At 37.2% G+C, this 21,388-nt stretch overlaps 1 protein-coding gene across 5 annotated transcripts in view; it reads right to left on the reverse strand.

Moving 5' to 3' along the window:
• The window catches only part of LOC106055455 (synaptotagmin-14-like), a 98,630-nt gene that overhangs the window by 44,999 nt on the left and 32,243 nt on the right, over positions 1 to 21,388 (reverse strand). For 4 of the 5 annotated variants that reach the window (XM_056022564.1, XM_056022565.1, XM_056022568.1 and 1 more), the window contains one exon: positions 8,713 to 8,865. In XM_056022564.1, coding sequence (XP_055878539.1) covers positions 8,713 to 8,865 — 153 coding nt within the window. Of the gene's footprint in view, positions 1 to 8,712; positions 8,866 to 20,373; positions 20,759 to 21,388 lie in introns of those variants that run through there. The other variant, XM_056022566.1, reaches the window with a different exon arrangement.

Raw genomic sequence — 21,388 nt, forward strand, 5'->3', positions numbered from 1 at the left:
CAATGACTTAGCAGAGTTGAGGTCTTTAATTAACAAGCATGACTAGATTAGAAAGTGGATACGCGTAGGACGTAATTATCTTCTGTAAGAAGGACTCTTTCGTTGATAAGATAAAGAACAAGCAGTTTCACTCATAAGTGGATCTTTATTAAAGCTTTCGAAAAATTGTAGGGGGCTTCACAAAAATCCTGCCCCAGGGCCTACGCATTCTTAAATCCGGCACTGAAGCGAACACTTATCATGTATTCCTACACGTCATCAATCTCAAGCCGTTCAACCCAAATTGAAGGTCTCAAACGGTTCTAAACCTGTAGGCTCTTTATACCAGAACATCATCTCGATAACATAATCTTTATAAATAGTTATGAAGTATGAAGGTACAAGAGTGGGCGAATGGTTAACGGCTTTGCTGTCATTCCATTGGTCACGGGTTCGAGTCTCTAATAGATGCATTGAGATTTGTATTTGTGATTTGGGATGAAGACACCATCAGCCCCCTAGTAGAACAAGTCATTGCGGTTTGGTCGTTGGGCTTGCCACACAGCGCTCTCGTTTCATTCACAGTTGACCTAAAAACAAGTGAAACATCTGGAAGGACAGAACTACACATTTGTTGTCATAAGTATCGGCTACAACGTTATGAGAACCTCTGGTACAGTGTCTCCAAGAAAATCTTGTTCAGTTTGACGTCACTAATTGGTTTTTGATGACGTCTTCGATAATGTGAAGTTGAATGTGGATATTTTACGACATTCACTTTTTTACTGCCATGTTAACGACAAGAGAGAGAGAGGGAGGGAGAGACACAGGGAGAGACAGGGAATGAGAAAAGAGGGGGAGAGAAAGGAACAGAAGGAGAGAGAGGAGGAGAGAGAGGAGGAGAGAGAGAAGGGAAATAGATGGGAAAAAATAATAGAGAGAGAGAGGGGGGGAATGAGATAGGAGAGAGAGAGAGAGGCAGAGAGGCAAAGAGATAAAGTGAAAGAGACAGAATGAATGAGAGACTGTAGAATGAATGAGAGAGACGGAGAACGAGAGAGGGTGAAAGAGAAATACACAGAGAGGAAAGGCGAGTAAGAGGAGGGGGGGACTAAAGAGAGAATGATTGACATTGTGAATGAGAGAAAGAGAGACAGACAATGAGAAAGAGAGAAAGAGAGAGAAAGAGACAGGGAATATTGTAGAGGTGGAGAGATAAAATGAGAGAAAGAGTGTGAAAGAGAGAGAGAGAGAGAGAGAGAGAGAGAGAGAGAGATGGAAGAATTTAAGCATTAAGAAAGCAGATCAGGCTATTCACAAGCGCAGAGGTGGCTTCCTAGTCGTCTGGAATATAGTCCAGGGTTCGAACCATGCCTATCAGCAACCCTCTTCAGTTTGTAAAGAACATAAAAAAAACATGTCGTAACAATGATTGCGTCCTAAGCGTCATGCATTTAGTCATGCATATTAACCAATGACTTAAATTCTGCCAAGTCACTGGTTTTCCTGGCTAGCTCAGGCAACCCATTCCATGCTCTTATAGCACTAAGGAAGAAGGAGTATTTGTACAAATTTGTCCTAGCATATGGGACAAGGAATTTGCCTTTATCTTTGTGTCTTTCTGAGTATTTTATTAAATTTTGTTTTTGTATTTGAAGATTATGGTTCAGTGTTTTATGTATGATTGCTACTTTACTTTTAAGTCTTCTATCCCGAAGGTTGTCTAAATTTAGTGATTTTACTAAAGGTGTTACTCTAGTCAAATGTGAATATTCGTTTGTTATGAATCTCACTGCTCTATTTTGTGTCTGTTCCAGTTTCTTCATGTTTTCTTGAGTTGAGGGGTTCCAAAAAGAATATGCATATTCTATTATTGTCCTAACCAAGGTTAAATAACAGTTTAATTTTAGCATCTTCTTTGATTTAAAAAAATTTCTTTTAATAAACACTAATGCTTTGTTTGATTTTTTAAAAGTTTCTACAGACTCAATTACTCAATAATACTGTGGCATAAAATTTCTTTTTTTTTTAACTTTTTTTTTTACAAAGAGTTTTCATTTATTTATTTTTTTATAGATAAGATTTAAAAATCTAAAGGAACTATTGTCAAGTTAAAAGAGCAAGTACAGCCTATTGTATATTATCTAAATTAGTCAAGAAAAATAAAGCTTTTTTAAATTAATACAAATAAAAATCAGTAAAATTGTAGAAATTTTAGCTCGTATTGATCACATTAAAAAAAAAAACATTCTTAGAAAAAAACACTAAAAAGAAAAATTAAAAAAAAAAAAAGAAAAAGTTTTTAAAATTTTTTACAAAATGTTTCCTTTCGATTACAAACGCCTGGAGATTATCAAATATTCAAAGAACAGACCTGCAGTGCAGTGAGGAGGTTTTGTTTCGTTTCGTTTTTTAAAGAGTTTTTCTTTTTTGTAAATTAAGCTTTAAACATTGTTGGTCGCAACGAGGCGAGTTTTGTGTTCATGAGAAACAGGGGGAAGGGAAGAGAGAGAGAGAGAGAGAGTGAGGGGAAAAAGAATGAGTTTGTATAAAAAAAACTTGAAGCGAGAGACTAGGAATAAAAGTGAAGGCTGCGTTGTTGGTAACATCAAGATGAAATGGAATGTAATGGAAGACATTTATAGATAAAGATAGGCGATGGTACACAATGATAAGCATGCTAGTCATTGATAAGTTAAGATAGGCATTGATAAACATTTATAAGAAATGGTAGACATTGATAGGACAAGGTCAGATTATTTTTCTACTTGGCTCAAGAGGTACTTAGTAAAACTATAACTTGGACCACTTTGGTTTTAGCTACCATAATATAATGTCCTGTTGCATGTAATTAGACAGCGTCCAACAGGTCGACGTAAGCGTGGGTTCGTCTATGTGTAGATAATTTATTCAGTAGTGGGTGCGTGGAGTGGAGCTTGGACTGTGATTAACTTACATCTTTAATAACTCGCTTGGAATAAATAGATTAATTAAAAAAGCATCGTATATCACTCAAGTACAGCTACCATCTCTTGAAGAGCTTTTCCAAGAAAGATGCCTTTCCAAATCACTCACGAATCTTAAAGATAACCTGCACCCATTAAACCACTGTTACATCAGATCTGAACGAAGTGGTCGTCTCCTGTCCATCAGGACTAAAACTGAAAGTTTTAAAAACTCCTTCATCCCACTGTCGGTCAGAGTGTTACAAGATCAGCTGTCGTCATCGAGAAGTACATAGAAGTCTCATTTATAAGGCGCTGGTTGTGAATGTGTATGTGTTTCGTGAGTGAATGTTGTTCGAATTTTTCATCCATATTGTTTTTGTACATTAGTTACGCTGAGCTTGTCAATTGTAGTCAGACTGAATTTCCATTAGATTGGATCAATAAAAATTATCTTATCTTATCTTATCTCACGACACACCAACAAAGTCCGAGATGAGCAGACATTAAGTTTAACTCTTTCTCTCCGTAATTATTTTGATATGTTTCAAGGTAATTCTTCATATTGCTCATTACTATTTCACTACCCTGTTACGATTAAGCTTCAATAGCTTTGTTGTTTGTTAGAGAATGTTGCATTTTGTATAGAATTAAAGGGAAATGCATGCTCTTTTTATATAACACAAAGTCAAGTTTATAAAGTTATTAATTTAATTTAATGAGGTCAAATCAACGATGTTATCGACAATTAGGAGAGAAAGAGTTAATGAACATAAAGAATCATTAATACTAATACTATCCAGCCATATGCCGCTGGCCATACAAAAAGCTATCACTGAATAGATCCATGTTGAAACACGATCACTAAGACACTTGAAGTCTCAAAATACAAAATCTCATTTACGTCAGATAGGAAATGATAGGACAAAGATAGGACAAATATAGGGCGATGATAGGACAAAGATAGGACAAATATAGGACAAAGATAGGACAAAGATAGGACAAAGATAGGACAAATATAGGGCAATGATATGAAATGAAAGGACAATGATAAAACATTTATTAAATATTTAAAAAAAACGTCGACTTCATGATGTAAAATATTTAAATGTGAAAGGTCAAAATAAAAAATAATTGAAATAATAAATATCATCTGACGTTACGACCGATGATGTACGAGAGTATTATGTGGTCAGTACAAAGTCCAACTGGATGGATATTGAAGTGTCTATAGATAAATGAAAAGGCGGACAGATAGACAGATTTTTTTAAAAGATTGTATTAATTCACTCTGTCAAAAATTTCATTTCTCCTATATACTAGGATCAAGCTGAAACTTTACACAATTATTTATTGTACCCAACAAAACATCCATCAATAAAAAAAAACAACACAATTAGTCAATTGATTATTGGTAATTAACTATTTTGTCTGAGATCAAAAAGGGAAAATAAATTCTACATTTGTGAGAGATATGGTTGTAAATGTGGAATCATTCTCCCTAGATCAGCTTTGTTTTTTGTTTAAACTAAAAAAAGGATTTTTCTATATTGCTTGTTTCATACTTCGATCCAGTTGACATTGTATGCGGCTATAAAGAAATGGAGGCGAGACGATAAAAACAAATGAGCCTCAAAGTGGAGATTCGAAACAATGTCAAGGACTTTCAATGGAACATCATTATTATGTATTGTTAGTGGTAGGTTACAATACCAAGTAGCAGTATCACTGCTAGTCCGTTCCCATTTGTTTTAAAATAGGTTCCAAGTCATAGACTGAAAGTTTACTAATACCTCCTACATTAAAGTAATTTTGTGAAATTTGACAATCAAGACCGTGTTCCTGACCATGGTGTGCATTATATAAATTACATTTGTTTTTGTTGTTGTTGTCTGCATCATTAAATCTTCATTAAAACTAGTATCAACATAGGTGAAGATGATATAAGGGAAATAACCAAATTTTTCTGTTGAAGTCTAAAATTGTTTCCCTTTCTAGTGTTACGACAATTTAATATCTAATGGTTATCCTTTTATTGTTATTTATTTTTAATTTTTTTGTTTAAATAAACTGTTACATTGCTGTGTTTCTGAATTGATAAAATATCAGCCAAAATTATCAACCAAAAATTATCGTTCCTGCCTTGATGGGGAGACAATGGTATATCTTACTATTAAAACAATCTCATTCTCAGCCCCCCCTCTCTCTGTCTGTCTTTCTCTCTTTTTCTCTGTCTCTTTCTCCGACTCTCTATTTCTCTCTCTGTCTCTCTTTCTCTCTCCTTTTCTCTCTTTCTCTCTTTCTCTCTCTGTCTCTGTCTCTCTCTCTCCTAATAAAACGTGTTTAGATTGAAATAACAAAACTCTAAATTTAAAAAAAAAAATTATTTGTATCGTATAAAAGTGCTTCTTTGTTACAATTTCATTTATCGATTTTCAAAATCAATAACTATTCAAGCGAACAAGAGTCTATAAAATGAAATCAATATTTAAATCCATTATGTAAAGACGCAGGTCAGAGCATCGATCTCTTTGTTTTCCAATCGATTAAAACGTTGAACTTAGGCCTTAAGCACATCACTCGAGGAAGAGGGGAAAGAATCAGAAGAATTGAGATAGAGAAGAGATGACAAAAAGAAAGAGAGAGTGAAAGAGAGACAAAGAGAGATACAGAGAGAGAGAGAGATATAGAGAGAAAGGGTGACTGAGAGACAGAAGGGTGACAGAGAATTGTGACAGAGAGAGACAGGGTGATAGAGAAAAAGAGAGAGAAAGGGAGACAGAGAGAGAGAGAGAAAGGGTGACATAGAGAGAAAGGGTGACAGATAGACAGAAGGGTGACCGAGAATTGTGACAGAGGGAGAGACATGGTGATAGAGAAAAAGAGAGAGAAAGGATGACAATTAGAGAGAGAGAGAGAAAGGGTGACATAGAGAAAAAGTATGACAGAGAGACAGAAGGGTGACAGAGAATTGTGACAGAGAGAGACAGGGTGATAGAGAAAAAGAGAGAGAAAGGATGACAATTAGAGAGAGAGAGGAGAGGTGACACAGAGAGAAAGTCTGACAGAGAGACAGAAGGGTGACAGAAAATGTGTGACAGGGAGAGAGAGAGAGTGATAAAGAAAGATAAAGAGAGAGAGAAAGGGTGACAGAGAGAGAGAGAGAAAGTGTGACAGAGAGAGAAAGAGTGATAGATTCATATACATACCCTCCAATTAGCTATAAGGAAATCTCTGAGAGTGACTTATCGATTAGACATATGGAACACCAAGAACAAACATTTAACAACTCCCAAGAACACGGTTTTAAGTAGGAGTTCCTTTGTCGTAAAAAAAGACGTTTCTGTAATACAATGATTACTCCCAACAAGGATCTGTGGTTGAATGACATAACTAGGGGACTCGAGTTCAAATCCAAAAGTAGGCAAGGAATTTTCATTTGGGATTCCAGCTGAGATGTTTTTCTTAAGCACAGAAACCTTCACCCAGACACCCCCTCCCATTCCTTAATGTCCACTAAAGAGATTTGACAAGAGACCACAAAGCATACTAGAGAAGGAAAGACAACCTATATTTAAAAAAAAAATATTTTTTTTTACATCGTCCCTCCCCCGCCTCTCTACGTCACTTTACCACACAGACACATTCAGCTATGAACATAAACACACTTGCATTAGTACACACTGAAGCGGACACATAGTCACATAAACACATGCGTCATTCTGTAGATGTTAATATTTTACAAAGCTCTGTCTGTCTGGTAAAATTTTGGACACGTTATTTCTCCCACACACAATCTCGGATTAAGTTAAAATTCGAAACAATTATTTCTAGTGCCTGACAAAACAAGAATCAATAAAAACAAATTAACCAATAATTTTATTAATTATTCGTAATCAATTATTTCGTTTTGGTATCAGACAAGGGAAAGAAATCGTATTTGACATATGTAGTGGTGTAAGCTGAATTAGTCCCCTTGACGAGGCTTGAACCCCTGAGTGAAAAAACAATTTTTAAGGCATTTAAAACGCTATCACGGAAACATTTTCAAGGATAATCCAGTGGCGTAGCTAAGGTGGGGGAGGAGGGGGAAGAATTTGAAAATCCTCCCGGGTTCCACTTGAGGGAGGCCCCCTTTTTAATGAGTATTTTTCACATTAAACATGAAATATTAGCCAAAATGCAGGGGCCCCCAAAGAGGTCAAGCCCCCCGGGCCCCCAAACGATGGAAAATTCCTAGCTACGCCCCTGGGATAACCCCTTCTCCCCCCTCCTTATTTTCCCAACTGGGCCAAGTGATAAGATCATTGAACATTGAGAAAGCTTAAATCGCAAAAGTTGCACTTAATAGAATAACTATTTGTAAAACTATTTCTAATCGCACAGATTTATTATTGTTATTTTAAAGTTTAATCTGGTCGAAGATGATACTGTAGCCTCTGGAGCAACTTTTAATTTTTCTCATTACATAGCCCTGTAAAGAGGAGATAACTTCAAGTCCCTTCGGAAACCACTGATGAAACTAAGTGAAGCTTAGAACATCAATCTATACACACACATATACACAAGCTTTGTTATCCAACATATTTTATTTCTAAAAAACACACACACACATACACACATGCAACAACACGCCCCCACTTACGATTCAAAAAATCTTTGTGTCTTTCAGAGTATTTTATTAAATTTTGTTTTTGTATTTGAAGATTATGGTTCAGTGTTTTATGTATAATTGCTACTTTACTTTGGAGTCTTCTATCCTGAAGGCTTTGTAAATTTAGTGATTTTACTAAAGGTGTTACTCTAGTCAAATGTGAATATTCGTTTGTTATGAATCTCACTGCTCTATTTTGTGTCTGTTCCAGTTTCTTAATGTTTTTGAGTTCAGGGGTCCCAAACAGAGGATGCATATTCTATTATTGACACTTTCCAAGAAGTCTTCCCACGTTCCAAGAAGAAGAAATAACAAACAAGAAGGCAACATAACGGTTTACATTTATAGATCTTTCAAGTATTTTTAAAAAATCTGTAGAGAAATTACAGCGTGGTCAGTCTCTCAGTCACTCAATCAATCAGTCAATCAGATATCATTGATATGGGAAGAACAGTTGCTTCAAAACTTTTGTAAATATATTTTCTTCAGTTGATTTTGTTCACATATTTGTTATGTAAAAATAATTCGGAAATGCAGGTAAACTTTTGGAAGACGCAACTAGATGTTTAAGTTAACACACTGAAAACAGTCTTAATATGCGCCATTGAATTAAACCAATATACGAATGTAATTTGTTACGGTATTTTTTTTAAAAGGAGAAAATTGTACAATTTTAAACTGTACTACAGAATGATTTATCCTTATTTTCAGTCAACATATACGTCATTGTTTTTCAGTAGAATAATATATCTGGTTATTCACCCACCCACTGGGATTCTTTTACGTAAAGAGGATGTGATGCGTTGGAGAAAGACCAATCGTCATACTGAACACTGACCTGTGGGCAATGGAGACGGTCAGCGTTGAGGCCTACTATAAGGAAAGGCCTCGGTTGAAGGGGCTATTGAAAAAAAAACAATAATCATTTATTTGCATAGCGTTATAGTATAGCCTGCGCTAAGTGTGGCAAAATTTGTAGGTCACAGCTGGGATGCGTAGCCATGGGAAATACTGCATTCCTCATTAATCTTCGGACTCGAAGACAAGCCTTATATAGTAGGTCACGAGCCTCTTTTCTTTCCATGCATAGCAACAGTCAAAGTTCAGGACAAGAGAAGAGGATATTTGACTTACCCAAGAAGTTATCTTTCTGAGGCACCTTGTCAATGCAGGGGAAGCCACCGCAATCCGAGAAACACAGTGACCTGTTCAGGTAGAGGAAGAAGATGACCAGCAGGAAGACGAACACCAGCACTGCTCCCAAGAAGGCGACAGCTTCAGTGGGTACTGTGGAAGAGGAGGACACTGCAGAGTTAGCTGTGCTGGGGCAGATTACTCGTTGGCATGTAACAGGCTACAGTGAGCATGTCTCAAGCCTTAAGTGGACATGTTTTAGACCACAAGTTCTCAAACATTTCTTGGCCCGGGACCCCCTTAATATAGTCAAAATGTGTCCAAGGACTGCTAAGCAAAAAAGCTACATAGATGTATATTGTATAAGAAAAATTTAAAAAAAAATTACCTAAAACCAACACATTAATGACTTGGATGAGGTCGATGAGATTTTATGAGTATTTATGCCCGAGCTCAAATTTCAAGCGCAAAAAAAAGGGGGGGGGGGGCAAGCAGTCAACAACCTCTTTACAATGACCCATAATGCAGGAGATAAATGTGAAATTATGTTTTTGTCACCAGACTTTGTGGTACCTTTGTTTAAACATTGGCTAAGTTCCTCGATTGTGGAGATTTCATTAAGCTGCTCCTTCTATCAGTATGGATTCATCTGTGATTAGGATCGGAGTTTGTCTACGAGAAAAGGGGCTCAATACCAAGTCGGGAATATCCTAGTGAAGAAAGAGCTTAGGTCGTCATAGAATAGCTCGAATTACACATAGTAAACAGTAGGGGGGGGGGCAAGTTAATAATTATTCAAATTATCCGGTAGAATAAACTGGCTTTTAGCAAAGAAGTTGTTTTAATCAAATACAATTTTCATCTTTCTGCGTACCCGTGTTTTAGAGTACTTGTATTTATGTGCGCATGTCAAAGTCAATACGTGTGCATGTCAAAGACTATACGTGTGAATGTCAAAGACTATACCTGTGCATGTCAAAGACTTTACCTGTGCATGTCAAAGACTATACATGTGCATGTCAAAGACTATACGTGTGCATGTCAAAGCCAATACGTGTGCATGTCAAATACTATACGAGTGCATGTCAAAGACTATACGTGTGCATGTCAAAGCCAACACGTGTGCATGTCAAATACTATACGAGTGCATGTCAACATGTCAAAGACTATACGTGTGCATGTCAAAGCCAATACGTGTGCATGTCAAAGCCAATACGTGTGCATGTCAAAGCCAATACGTGTGCATGTCAAAGATTATACGTGTGAATGTCAAAGACTATACGTGTGCATGTCAAAGACTTTACCTGAGCATGTCAAGGACTTTGCCTGAGCATGTCAAAGACTATACCTGTGCATGTCAAAGACTATACCTGTGCATGTCAAAGACTATACCTGTGCATGTCAAAGACTATACCTGTGCATGTCAAAGACTATACCTGTGCATGTCAAAGACTTTGCCTGCGCATGTCAAAGACTATACCTGTGCATGGCAAAGACTATACCTGTGCATGGCAAAGATTATACCTGTGCATGGCGCTGATGTAACAAGAAAAAAAAAAGGCTGATGGGTGTTATATAAAAAAATATAGTTTCCTTCTGTGATTTAGCAATTCAATGGGAGAATTATGTCCACTTGTTCACGAGGATATGGTGTGGCCAGGTCAGTCATTTTCTTGAAATAACGTGCACACTTTTAATACTTCCATGCACTGGGAGGATTTAAAGATTTGAATTTCACTTTCATTTCACTTTGATTTCACTTTTACTTCACTAATGTCATTCAACTCAATGAGCCAAGATGATTGTAAACCTATGACTATGGATCATCTCATGGAAATGAGATGAATGCCTGGGCATTAGCTGTGGTCGGAACGATGTCGCCCACATATCAGCTCCCCCCCCCACCTCTCCATGCAGATGATGTATACAAAGGAAGGGCTAATACCGATGTGACCTTGTATTAGGATAGGTCATAAGACCAGTGACCTGTACTGTACTGGCAAGTTAGTCCAGTGGCACTTTGTGGTCCCAATTATGTTACCTAGGCTAATAACTATAGCCTCTAGATGTACAAAACTACTGAGGCAGACAAGTAATAAGTCTGAGATTTCAGTTGCAACAAAAAAAAAGGAGTTTATTTACAAACAAAAGAAAAAGATCATGAAAAATATAAATGGCAATAAAGGTTCACCAAAGAAAATGACATAATGAAACAAAGCAAAGTAGCAAGACAGTTTCCGGTCAATATCATTAAAGAACCATCATCATAGAGGCACAATAATGTCTTATGCCGAAAAACCAAAAAGATGGTTTACAACAATATCATTCATGCATAAACAATGAAATGACGTCATTCCTGAGACACACTACTGTCTCGTATCTAAACAAAAGATGTCTTAAAAAAACATACAGAAGAGGATAAGAGACTAAGTAGACCTATACCATTTACATAAACCAACTTAGTACTAACAAATCAATAAAGTCTACTTAGCTCATTATCGAAATACTCTTCCCACAACAGTGGCACACTCCTCTTGAGTAACACAGCAATAGTACAACAACACAAGTATTAGTTAAACATTATAGAGATTTAGTTCAAACTACACTGATCAGTTGAAAGACTCAAGAGAGTGTGACAATTGTAAACAGTTAACAGGGACTTAAATCAAGTAATAAAGGGGACTAACTCTAATAAAAAAAATAAAGGTAGCCACCCTTGTCCCTCTTGTCACAACCGATATGTAGAAAGGTGGGATACTACTTCCGGCCGCATCGTTCACCTCAGCACAGAACCGTTTCCCCCAGATGGCGTCTTGTGTACGCGCTTAAAACGCAAAACTACGTGGACACTGTCCACTCTGTTGGCATGACTTGTCCCAGTAGTAACTGTACGTTACTGGACCTACTTCACCTCCTAGTTAAACAATGCATGTTTTCATAGGGCCTCAGGTCTTGGGTGTACAAGAAACAGATTCAGAACGTCGTTTATTTCTTCTGTGCCAAACCCACCCACAGATACAGTTTTGGATCCGCGGCGTCGCAGGCTCTATCAGGGTGTAGCATTGTGTGCTATAAACTGCCTCAAGGTCACCGGCTTCTGATTTTTCCTCAGGGTTGCCTCCCGACGCCTTTCGGATGTTTGATTTCAGAATTTTCCTTCTAGGTGGGGTAGTTGTCAGGGGCAGGTATGGTGAGAGTGATTGTGTTATTTCTTTGTTACTATTTAAGTATAAAAGAGTTATATCCCTTTGTTTGTTTCCCCCAGGCATGAATGTGAACAGTATACATGTGATGTTTTTGAATGTGAGTTTTCCTTGTATGATAAAGTGAAATTGGTAGTCAGTTGTTTTTCCTGGACTGATGTTTATGTACATATATTTCTTGAGAGTGGCTGTCATTTTTGTGCTCTATCGGATATTAAAGGATTATCTATATTTCCATTGGAGTTGTAAAATGTTTGTTTGTAAAATGTTTTACATGTTTCGGATGTTCCTTCAGAGTTGAAGATAATTACTTCCTAGTCCAAACCTCCCGCAGGACGACGGGGGATGGGAGCGGGCAGGGTTTGAACCCAGGACCATCGATAAATCTGAACGACAGTCCAGCGCGCAAACCGCATGACCAGGCAAGTGTGTTTAGTCATAATTGTCCTTAATGGTAATTGTTATCAAAGTAATATTTAATTCTAACCCCTAATGAGCCAAGTGAAGCCAAATAAGAATCCAACCCTGACAGTAGCCAGCTATGGCTAACGAGGTTTTTCTACAGGAAGCTTACTGCTTTAGGCGCCAGTTACTTCCCTTTGCCCCTTCTTGCGTCAGTGATAATCATAAATAATGTAACAATTAAGAAATGGGAACAGTTTGTTTCAAAGTCAAATATGTGCATGGCTTGTATTGTCTGGGTCTGATGTCACTAATCTATAATATAGTTTCCCATTTACCACCGACTGACTGATTGATCAAGAGATCTCTTAAACTAGCAAAGGGATTAGCGTGAAATTTCGTACACAGGTTTCCTTTAGCACATAGGTGCTCACTAAGACGCGGTTTAGAAACAACGCAATTTGAGAAAAACAGCAAGCTATTACATTTTAGTATTTGAGTTTCGATATGTCCCATAAAAAAAAAGTATTTTATACATAAATCCAAAATTCTTTGTCAATAAAAAAATAAAATAAATAGGGGGCTGCAGAGAGAGAGAGAGCGTGAAAGAGAGAGAGAGCGGGAGAAAGAGAGCGAGAGAGAGAGAGAGAGAGAAAGAGAGCGAGAGAGAGAAAGAGAGCGAGAGAGAGAAAGAGAGCGAGAGAGAGAGAGCGAGAGAGAGAGAGAGAGAGCGAGAGAGAGAGAGCGAGAGAGAAAGAGCGAGAGAGAGAGAGAGAGAGAAAGAGCGAGCGAGAGAGAAAGAGAGAGAGAAAGAGAGAAAAGGAAAGAGACAATCAAATTCAGATACTTAAATTCTGTTCAAGAAATCGCTAAAACGCAGGCCATTTATTAGAAGTTGTTAAAGGGAAGGGGGTGGGGAGGATGTTCTGATCGGAGACAACGTTTAGACTGTACAAAACCAACGGGCGTAGCCGGTGTGTAATTCCTGTCTCTATAAACATTTACAACCTAAAAGAAACTTGTTTATCAAACACAAACTGTAGTCTACATTATAACATCGCACAATCCAATGACAATGACACTACGAGGCTATCAGTCTATCAGTTTTAATTCTTAAAGCGATACATATATTTGGAACAGTCTCTCGCACTACATATATTTGGAACAGTCTCTCGCACTACATATATTTGGAACAGACTCTCGCACTACATATATTTGGAACAGTCTCTCGCACTACATATATTTGGAACAGTCTCTCGCACTACATATATTTGGAACAGACTCTCGCACTACATATATTTGGAACAGTCTCTCGCACTACATATATTTGGAACAGTCTCTCGCACTACATATATTTGGAACAGACTCTCGCACTACATATATTTGGAACAGTCTCTCGCACTACATATATTTGGAACAGGCTCCCGCACTACATATATTTGGAACAGGCTCCCGCACTACATGTATTTGGAACAGGCTCCCGCACTACATATATTTGGAACAGTCTCTCGCACTACATATATTTGGAACAGGCTCCCGCACTACATATATTTGGAACAGACTCTCGCACTACATATATTTGGAACAGACTCTCGCACTACATATATTTGGAACAGACTCTCGCACTACATATATTTGGAACAGACTCTCGCACTACATATATTTTGAACAGTCTCTCGCACTACATATATTTGGAACAGTCTCTCGCACTACATATATTTTGAACAGACTCTCGCACTACATATATTTTGAACAGACTCTCGCACTACATATATTTTGAACAGTCTCTCGCACTACATATATTTGGAACAGTCTCTCGCACTACATATATTTTGAACAGTCTCTCGCACTACATATATTTTGAACAGTCTCTCGCACTACATATGTTTTGAACAGACTCTCGCACTACATATATTTTGAACAGACTCTCGCACTACATATATTTTGAACAGTCTCTCGCACTACATATATTTGGAACAGTCTCTCGCACTACATATATTTTGAACAGTCTCTCGCACTACATATATTTTGAACAGACTCTCGCACTACATATATTTTGAACAGTCTCTCGCACTACATATATTTTGAACAGACTCTCGCACTACATATATTTTGAACAGTCTCTCGCACTACATATATTTGGAACAGTCTCTCGCACTACATATATTTTGAACAGACTCTCGCACTACATATATTTTGAACAGTCTCCCGCACTACATATATTTGGAACAGACTCTCGCACTACATATATTTGGAACAGACTCTCGCACTACATATATTTTGAACAGGCTCCCGCACTACATGTATTTGGAACAGGCTCCCGCACTACATATATTTGGAACATACAGTTGAAACTAAGCTAGACAGTTTGTTTCTTTTTTTTTTCTTTTTTTGATCTTTTTTTACAAGAAAAAAAAAAAAGACCCATGCGCTTAAATTATATGCCTAAAGGTTGCCATGCCAACATGTTTATGACTGCGTGGATGTAGACATTAGCACGTGAGACAGTCATTCTATCTGGACAGGGATGATCTATCTCGTAGACACGGCTGGTCACTTAGGAGTTGAATACATTTGAACTTCTAGCCGACACACGCTACACAACATTGCTGTAGCAAAACAAAAACAAAACTTCTTGTTTGTCTCATTGGTGTGATTCTATATTTTCATTTTCACTATTTTTACATATATTTGTGTAATTTTAATTTCCAATTACACTTATGTGTACTTCCGGGGCGCTGCTCGGCAGGCGACCTGATTACACTGTGACATAATCAGCATTTGTTTTCTATTATTCCTTTCATATTGTTTGATTGTGTTTCAGGGAAGACAAGTGTTTCTTGTTTTTAGGACTAATTTATTAGTGTGCATGTTAAAAACCAGTGTTTTAGTGGATAGCATAAATAATATGATCATCAATGAATCTATGTACACACCCGCCATCTTGAAAACAAATGGCCGATACATAACATAATGTTAGATCACTAAATAACAAAATGGACGAACTTGATTGTTGCTGCAGACCTTTCTACCAATTCCGTGAAAACTCGCTAATCTGTCTCACTGAAACATAGCTAAATGAAATTATTCCCGACACATCAGTAGACTTTGATGCGTTTCTTTTGTACAGATCAGACAGGACAACAGATAGTGGCAAAACAAGAGGAGGAGGACTGGTCATGTCAATAAACAGTACTGCTGTGTCAACAATATCTCAATCAAAACTTTTAAGTGTGCACGACCGATATTGAACTTCTATGTAACAAGCTCAGGCTATACTACCTGCCGAGAGAGTTTACACAATTTTAAGTAATATATGTGTATATACCACCCACAGCCAACACAGAGAAAGCAGCAAAACATTTACTAGAAATTGTACATACACCTAGGACTAAAAGTTATGATGCTGTCCGACTAGTTATGGGAGATTTCAATCATCTTTCGTTAGCTCAACACTTGCCAACATATAGTCAATATGTTGATTGTCCTACAAGGCACGATAAAACATTGGACATGTGTTATAGCAACATAAAAATGGCCTACACATCTCGATCGTCATTTCCCCTCGGAGAGTCGGACCACACAATGATCCATCTTACACCCACGTACAAACCGGTTTAAAAACAACAAAACCCGAAGTACAGTCCATCCAGTCACGGTCTGATGACGCTATTTGGCAGCTACAAAGTTGTCTGAAGCAAACAGATTGGGGCATGTTTGTAAACAACTGCACAGACAGATAAACTTGCCACAACTATTAATTCGTACATCCAGTTCTGTGAAAACATAATGATATCAAAGAAGAAAATTAAAAACATTCAGTAATATCAGACCCTGGATGACCAACATTAAAAATTAACATTCTGTCATCATCGAGAAGTACATAGAAGTCTATTTATAAAGCGCTGGTTATGTGTGTCTATGTGTTGTTGTTTTTATCGTGTGTGAATGTTGTTCGTATGTGCATGTATATCGTGCATCTATATTGTTATTGTACGGGAGTTACGCTGAGGTTGTCAATTGTAGTCAAAATGAATTTCCATTTGTTTGGATCAATAAAGTTATCTTATCTTATCTTATCTTATTACAGTATTGTCACCGGTCGTTGACTTGTAGCACCAAACTGCTGGTAGATAACTAAACCATTGTAGGAGGATTATATCTTAACTAATAAAACTTCAAACAACTCAAATAATTCTCTTGTGAACAATACTAAATACTAAATAGAACTTTATTTATAAATATAGACTAAAGCAACTAGTGATAATTGAAATGGGTGTAGTAGACTTAAGTAATTATATCTGTTAACAGAATCTAACTCACTACAATAACACAACCTTTCAGTCTCACGTTCTGAAGTCGTCTCCCCTAACTAAGACCAGGTGACGACAATGCCATCTATGTTGCATCATTCCCAGCCAATCGCTTATCTCTTCCCACCGTCACCATAGAAACACACGCACATTCCATGACATATAGTTTATTAGATAATTGGGATAAAAGAGTAGATAAGAATAATTTAATTGACATATAGAATAGTGCACTAGCGATGGTAGAAATAGTCACGTGACGCACGCAATGACGAATAGGAAGAACTAACATAACAACAACAACAACAACAAAAATCTTATGAGGAGTGAAATAGCGTTATATTATTTTGAATCGATCCTGTCATTAATTTTTAATAGATCTAGACTAACAATAATAAATATAAAGCTTATATCAACTCACTCTGTCTGTCTGGTAAAAAGTGTGTACGCGTTATTTATCCCACAACCATTCTCGGATCAAGTTGAAGCTTCACACAATTATTCATTGACATAGACAAGACATCCAAGTAGACAATCAATTATTAATTAATTAATTTTGCTATACCAACAAGGCAGACTTCAGTACTCACGGATATGGCTAAATGTGTTGAGTTTAGTCCCCTCAAATAATTGTTAACGCTGTTTCTCCCCCACGCATTCTCCCATCAGGTTGATATTTTAAACCATTAATTACGGTACCTAACAAAACATGAATCAATAAACAACAATACTCCATTAGTCGATGAATTATTGGTAATTAGCTATTTTGTTTGATATCAAATAAGGGAAACAACTTGTAAATTATTGTTAGATATAGTTTTAATGACGGAGTTCTTCCCCTTTGGATAAGCTTTGTTTTATTTTTTAAAAAACAATTTTTTAAATTTTGCTTGTCTGATGAAATGGTCACAGGTTTATAGGCTCATTGTGCGTATACACAGACTTAGTGAGGAAACTTAAGCTCTCAAGCTTTGAAACGCGAGTCGTCGGGCTGTAGCTCCAGACCGCTTGTCCAACAAAACAATTCAAGTCGTAATAATTTTAAAGGCAAACTTGACTTTTAGTTTCAACAAACTTCTTTTAAAACTAAAATGATCGTAGCTTGTGTTAAAAGCACATACACAGCTTTCAGCTGCAATGGTTGTACAATAATAATAACGATACTTTACATATTTTGTATGTTGAACATGTGTCGGAGTTGAAGTCGTGCATCTATATTGTTAGTGGACAGTAGTTACACGCTGAGGTTGTCAATTGTAGTCAAGTCCAGTGGCGTAACTAAGGGGGGGGGGGAGGATGGGGGGGAGAATTTTAAAATCCCCCCGGGCCCCCACCTAGGGGGGGGGGCCCCAAATGGGTGTCCGAAATTTATTTGTAAATACATAAATTAATATATTTGATTGACAAATAGTGTCAACGGGTGTCTTTTTTTTTTTTTCAACATTTATGGATTAAATTTATCACAAAGACTAAACCTAGATCTAGGTCTATCAGTACGTTGACTTTGTTGACATTTTAAAAATATTTTTCCCACAGAGATCAAAGTTTTTTTTAAAGTTAGTCTTCTATTTTAAACTTTGTTGCCACGAATAAAACTGCATGATATACAGCGAATTCCAGGTATTTTGTTACCTTTACTAATAATAGATCTAAATGGCGAGTATTATATGGCTACACTTGAAGCAAAATTTACAGAATCGAGTATAACAGATCTAAAAGTTATTCTTAATAATGCTAAAATAGTCCATTATTCGGGTTTGGCGTCTATAATTTCAGAATTAAACTTCACACTCGAGTTATTACCCCTCTATTCATCTTTCCTGAAACCAATGGAAACTCTTATTTTTATTTCCATCTAATCCTTTTGCTCTCGCACAAAACATAAACAACAAACAATGACGTAATATCATTAGCACATCCTTCCTTTTGAAGTTATTATCACACCCTTCCTTTTAAAGTTCTTAAGAGTGATATCTACTAGCAGGGCCGGCCCTAGCATTTTCGGGGCCCTATGCGAAACTGATCCAGGAGGCCCTGAAAAATCAGGAGGTCGCGAAAACCCTGTTATTTTATATACGTTATAATTGTTTAATTTAATAATGTACACTTGGAATTAGCGCGGGGCCTATGAAAACGCGGGGCCCACTGCGACCGGCACTGTCTACTAGAAACTTTAACAATTCGTCCACTTCTGGTTGTCTTGACTGGAACAACAAGTTCTCTAGACATTGGTCTATAACTGTCTGTTTCGTTTGTTCCAACAGTGTGCAGTTCATTGTCTTCATCGGTATCATAGTACCCAGAGATGTCTTCATCGAAACTCTTATTCAAAAAGCGTTGATTTCTTCTGTATGTTTTTCCATCGTTTGTCTTTATGATGTAAGATCTGGGTGTTCAATATTTTTTTATGACAACTGCTTTCTGCCATGTTTGACCTAGACGAACTCTTTTGTTAGAATGATTCACTGAGTCTTCCACTCGTCAGCAGTTGTGATGGTGAATACGGCAGTCCACTTATCGGAGTATTTATATACTCGAGCATAACGAGATATGGATCTTTCCCACTTTTGTATACTCTGAATCCTTTTGCTTTCGCACAAAACATAAACAACCAACAATGACGTAATACCATATAATATTAGCACAGAATCTTCTTCATGCAGTGGAAAATTAAGAATTTTTTGCCTATCTGGAATTCTAGTCAAAGTTCCTGCGCCCAATTAATATAGTTCGGAAGAAACTACAAAAGTCTGGACTGCATATACTGGAAGCTGCTAAAGAAATTAGTAACCTTTCGTGCTTTCTGCAAAATGATGAGAAACTGACAAAAACCCAATCCATCGAAAAAGCAAAAGAAGGTAGTGAATACTATGGATTCCCTGTAATCAAAACAACCATAAGAAAGAAAAGACTTAATGGGAATTTGAGTTCTAATGTAGGACTGTCAATAGAACTGCAATTCAAACGTGTTGCGACAGAAGTGCTGGACAGATTTCATATGGAGATGAAGGGCAGATTCCAAAGACTGGAAAGAAAATGGATACCTTTGGGTTTCTTCTTGAACCAAGACACCTGTTAGAAGACACGCTTGTGACAAACTGTGCTACTTTTCCTGTTTGTATGATGAAATAAATGGCAAATCGCTTTTTCAATGATGTCATTGATGCACGAGCACTTTTCATCAACAAACAGTAATACAATCACCAATAGACATATTGAAAAACAGGCTTCATATGGGAATTACGTGTGCTCAGACTTTGCAACCTCCTCCGAATACCGCTAACTCAGACCACTTCCATTACGTCATGTGAGAGATCATTCTCAAAGCTCAAGTTCATCAAAAACTATCTGAGGAGCACAATGACGCAAGAAAGGCTTATCTTGGTTTTAATGTCAGTGAAGTCACAAACACTAGAAAGTATCGATGTAGTTGATGTTATAGATGTCTTTGCTGCACAGAATGCACGACGTGAAGCGATATCAATTTAGATTTGTCACTTGTGCATTATTTAACTTATAAACAACGGTATTATTCATTAAAAGAGTCTTGATTACTTTTTGTTAAGTTTACTGATATACTGAACCAATTTGATTTGGGGCTTATATATTTTTGCGTACATTATCTCATGTCATATGTCGCATGTCAAAATGCAAGGGGCCCCCAAAGAGGTCAATCCCCCCGGGCCCCCAAATCCCTAGTTACGCCCCTGATCAAGGTAGACAAAAAACTGAGATAAACTACTCACCAGCGTTGTTATCTGACTGCATCACGCACGATCTGGAGCCGACCAGCTCCTGGCATAGTCCATGTAGAGACTTCTAATTATCTTACTTGTGATTTCAATCAAATGTTCACGGGTCATTCAGTTGACCACTAGTCACCACAACCTGCTTAGCTGAAATTCCATTCTATGGTAGCAATATTTTAATTGGTCCAGATGTAGACCAGATGCATTATGTCTACTGCGATATTTTAGATTTTCATCACCAACGCTTTTAACGGACACAATTTACTCTACTAAATCAACGTTAAAATAGTAGAGTTGGCAACATTCTCGTGGACAATAGTTGGCAAGATTCAAATACAAATTGGACTAGCTTGTTTCAAACATATTGTAGCCTACACTGGTTTGAAACATCGCATGCTACACACTATTAAATACAAATAAGGAAAATCTTAAAAGCGATGAATGAACCGAAAATGTGTCCCAGAAGGGAGATAACGGAGTCATGCACATGATTCTAGGAAAAATAACTGTAACGTAAGGGAGGAAACTAAATAAGACAAAAAAAAAATGTTTGCATTTAATTAAAGTCTTAGTAATTTGAACATGCAAATATGTTGTTGTTTGTTTTTTTTTGTTAATCTATACAACTGGTGGTGCGGTATGCGCGCTGCACTGTCGTTCGGTTGTCTCGCTTGTCCTGGGTTCAAACCCTGCCCGCTGCCACCCTCCCCCCCCCCCCGGGTCGTTCTGCGGGAGGTTTGGACCAGAAGTAGATTATCTTCCACTTTGACATTTAACAAACAAACAGAAACTGTTAAATCTTGGGTTATAAACCCATATCTTGTTCTTAATACAAATAAGAAATAAAATAGTTGTGTACTTCCAAATTCCTATGCAATCAATAAGTAGCATGGACTTGTATAATAATTAACAAATCATGCACACTCTGCCGGTTGTCAACAATACGAGGTATTCTCGAAGTCCTAAACATTATATCTCTTAATTAGGCTAATTTTAAAAGCCTAGTTCAACA

The sequence above is a fragment of the Biomphalaria glabrata genome, chromosome 3, assembly GCF_947242115.1.
Source record: "Biomphalaria glabrata chromosome 3, xgBioGlab47.1, whole genome shotgun sequence".
NCBI lineage: Eukaryota > Metazoa > Mollusca > Gastropoda > Planorbidae > Biomphalaria > Biomphalaria glabrata.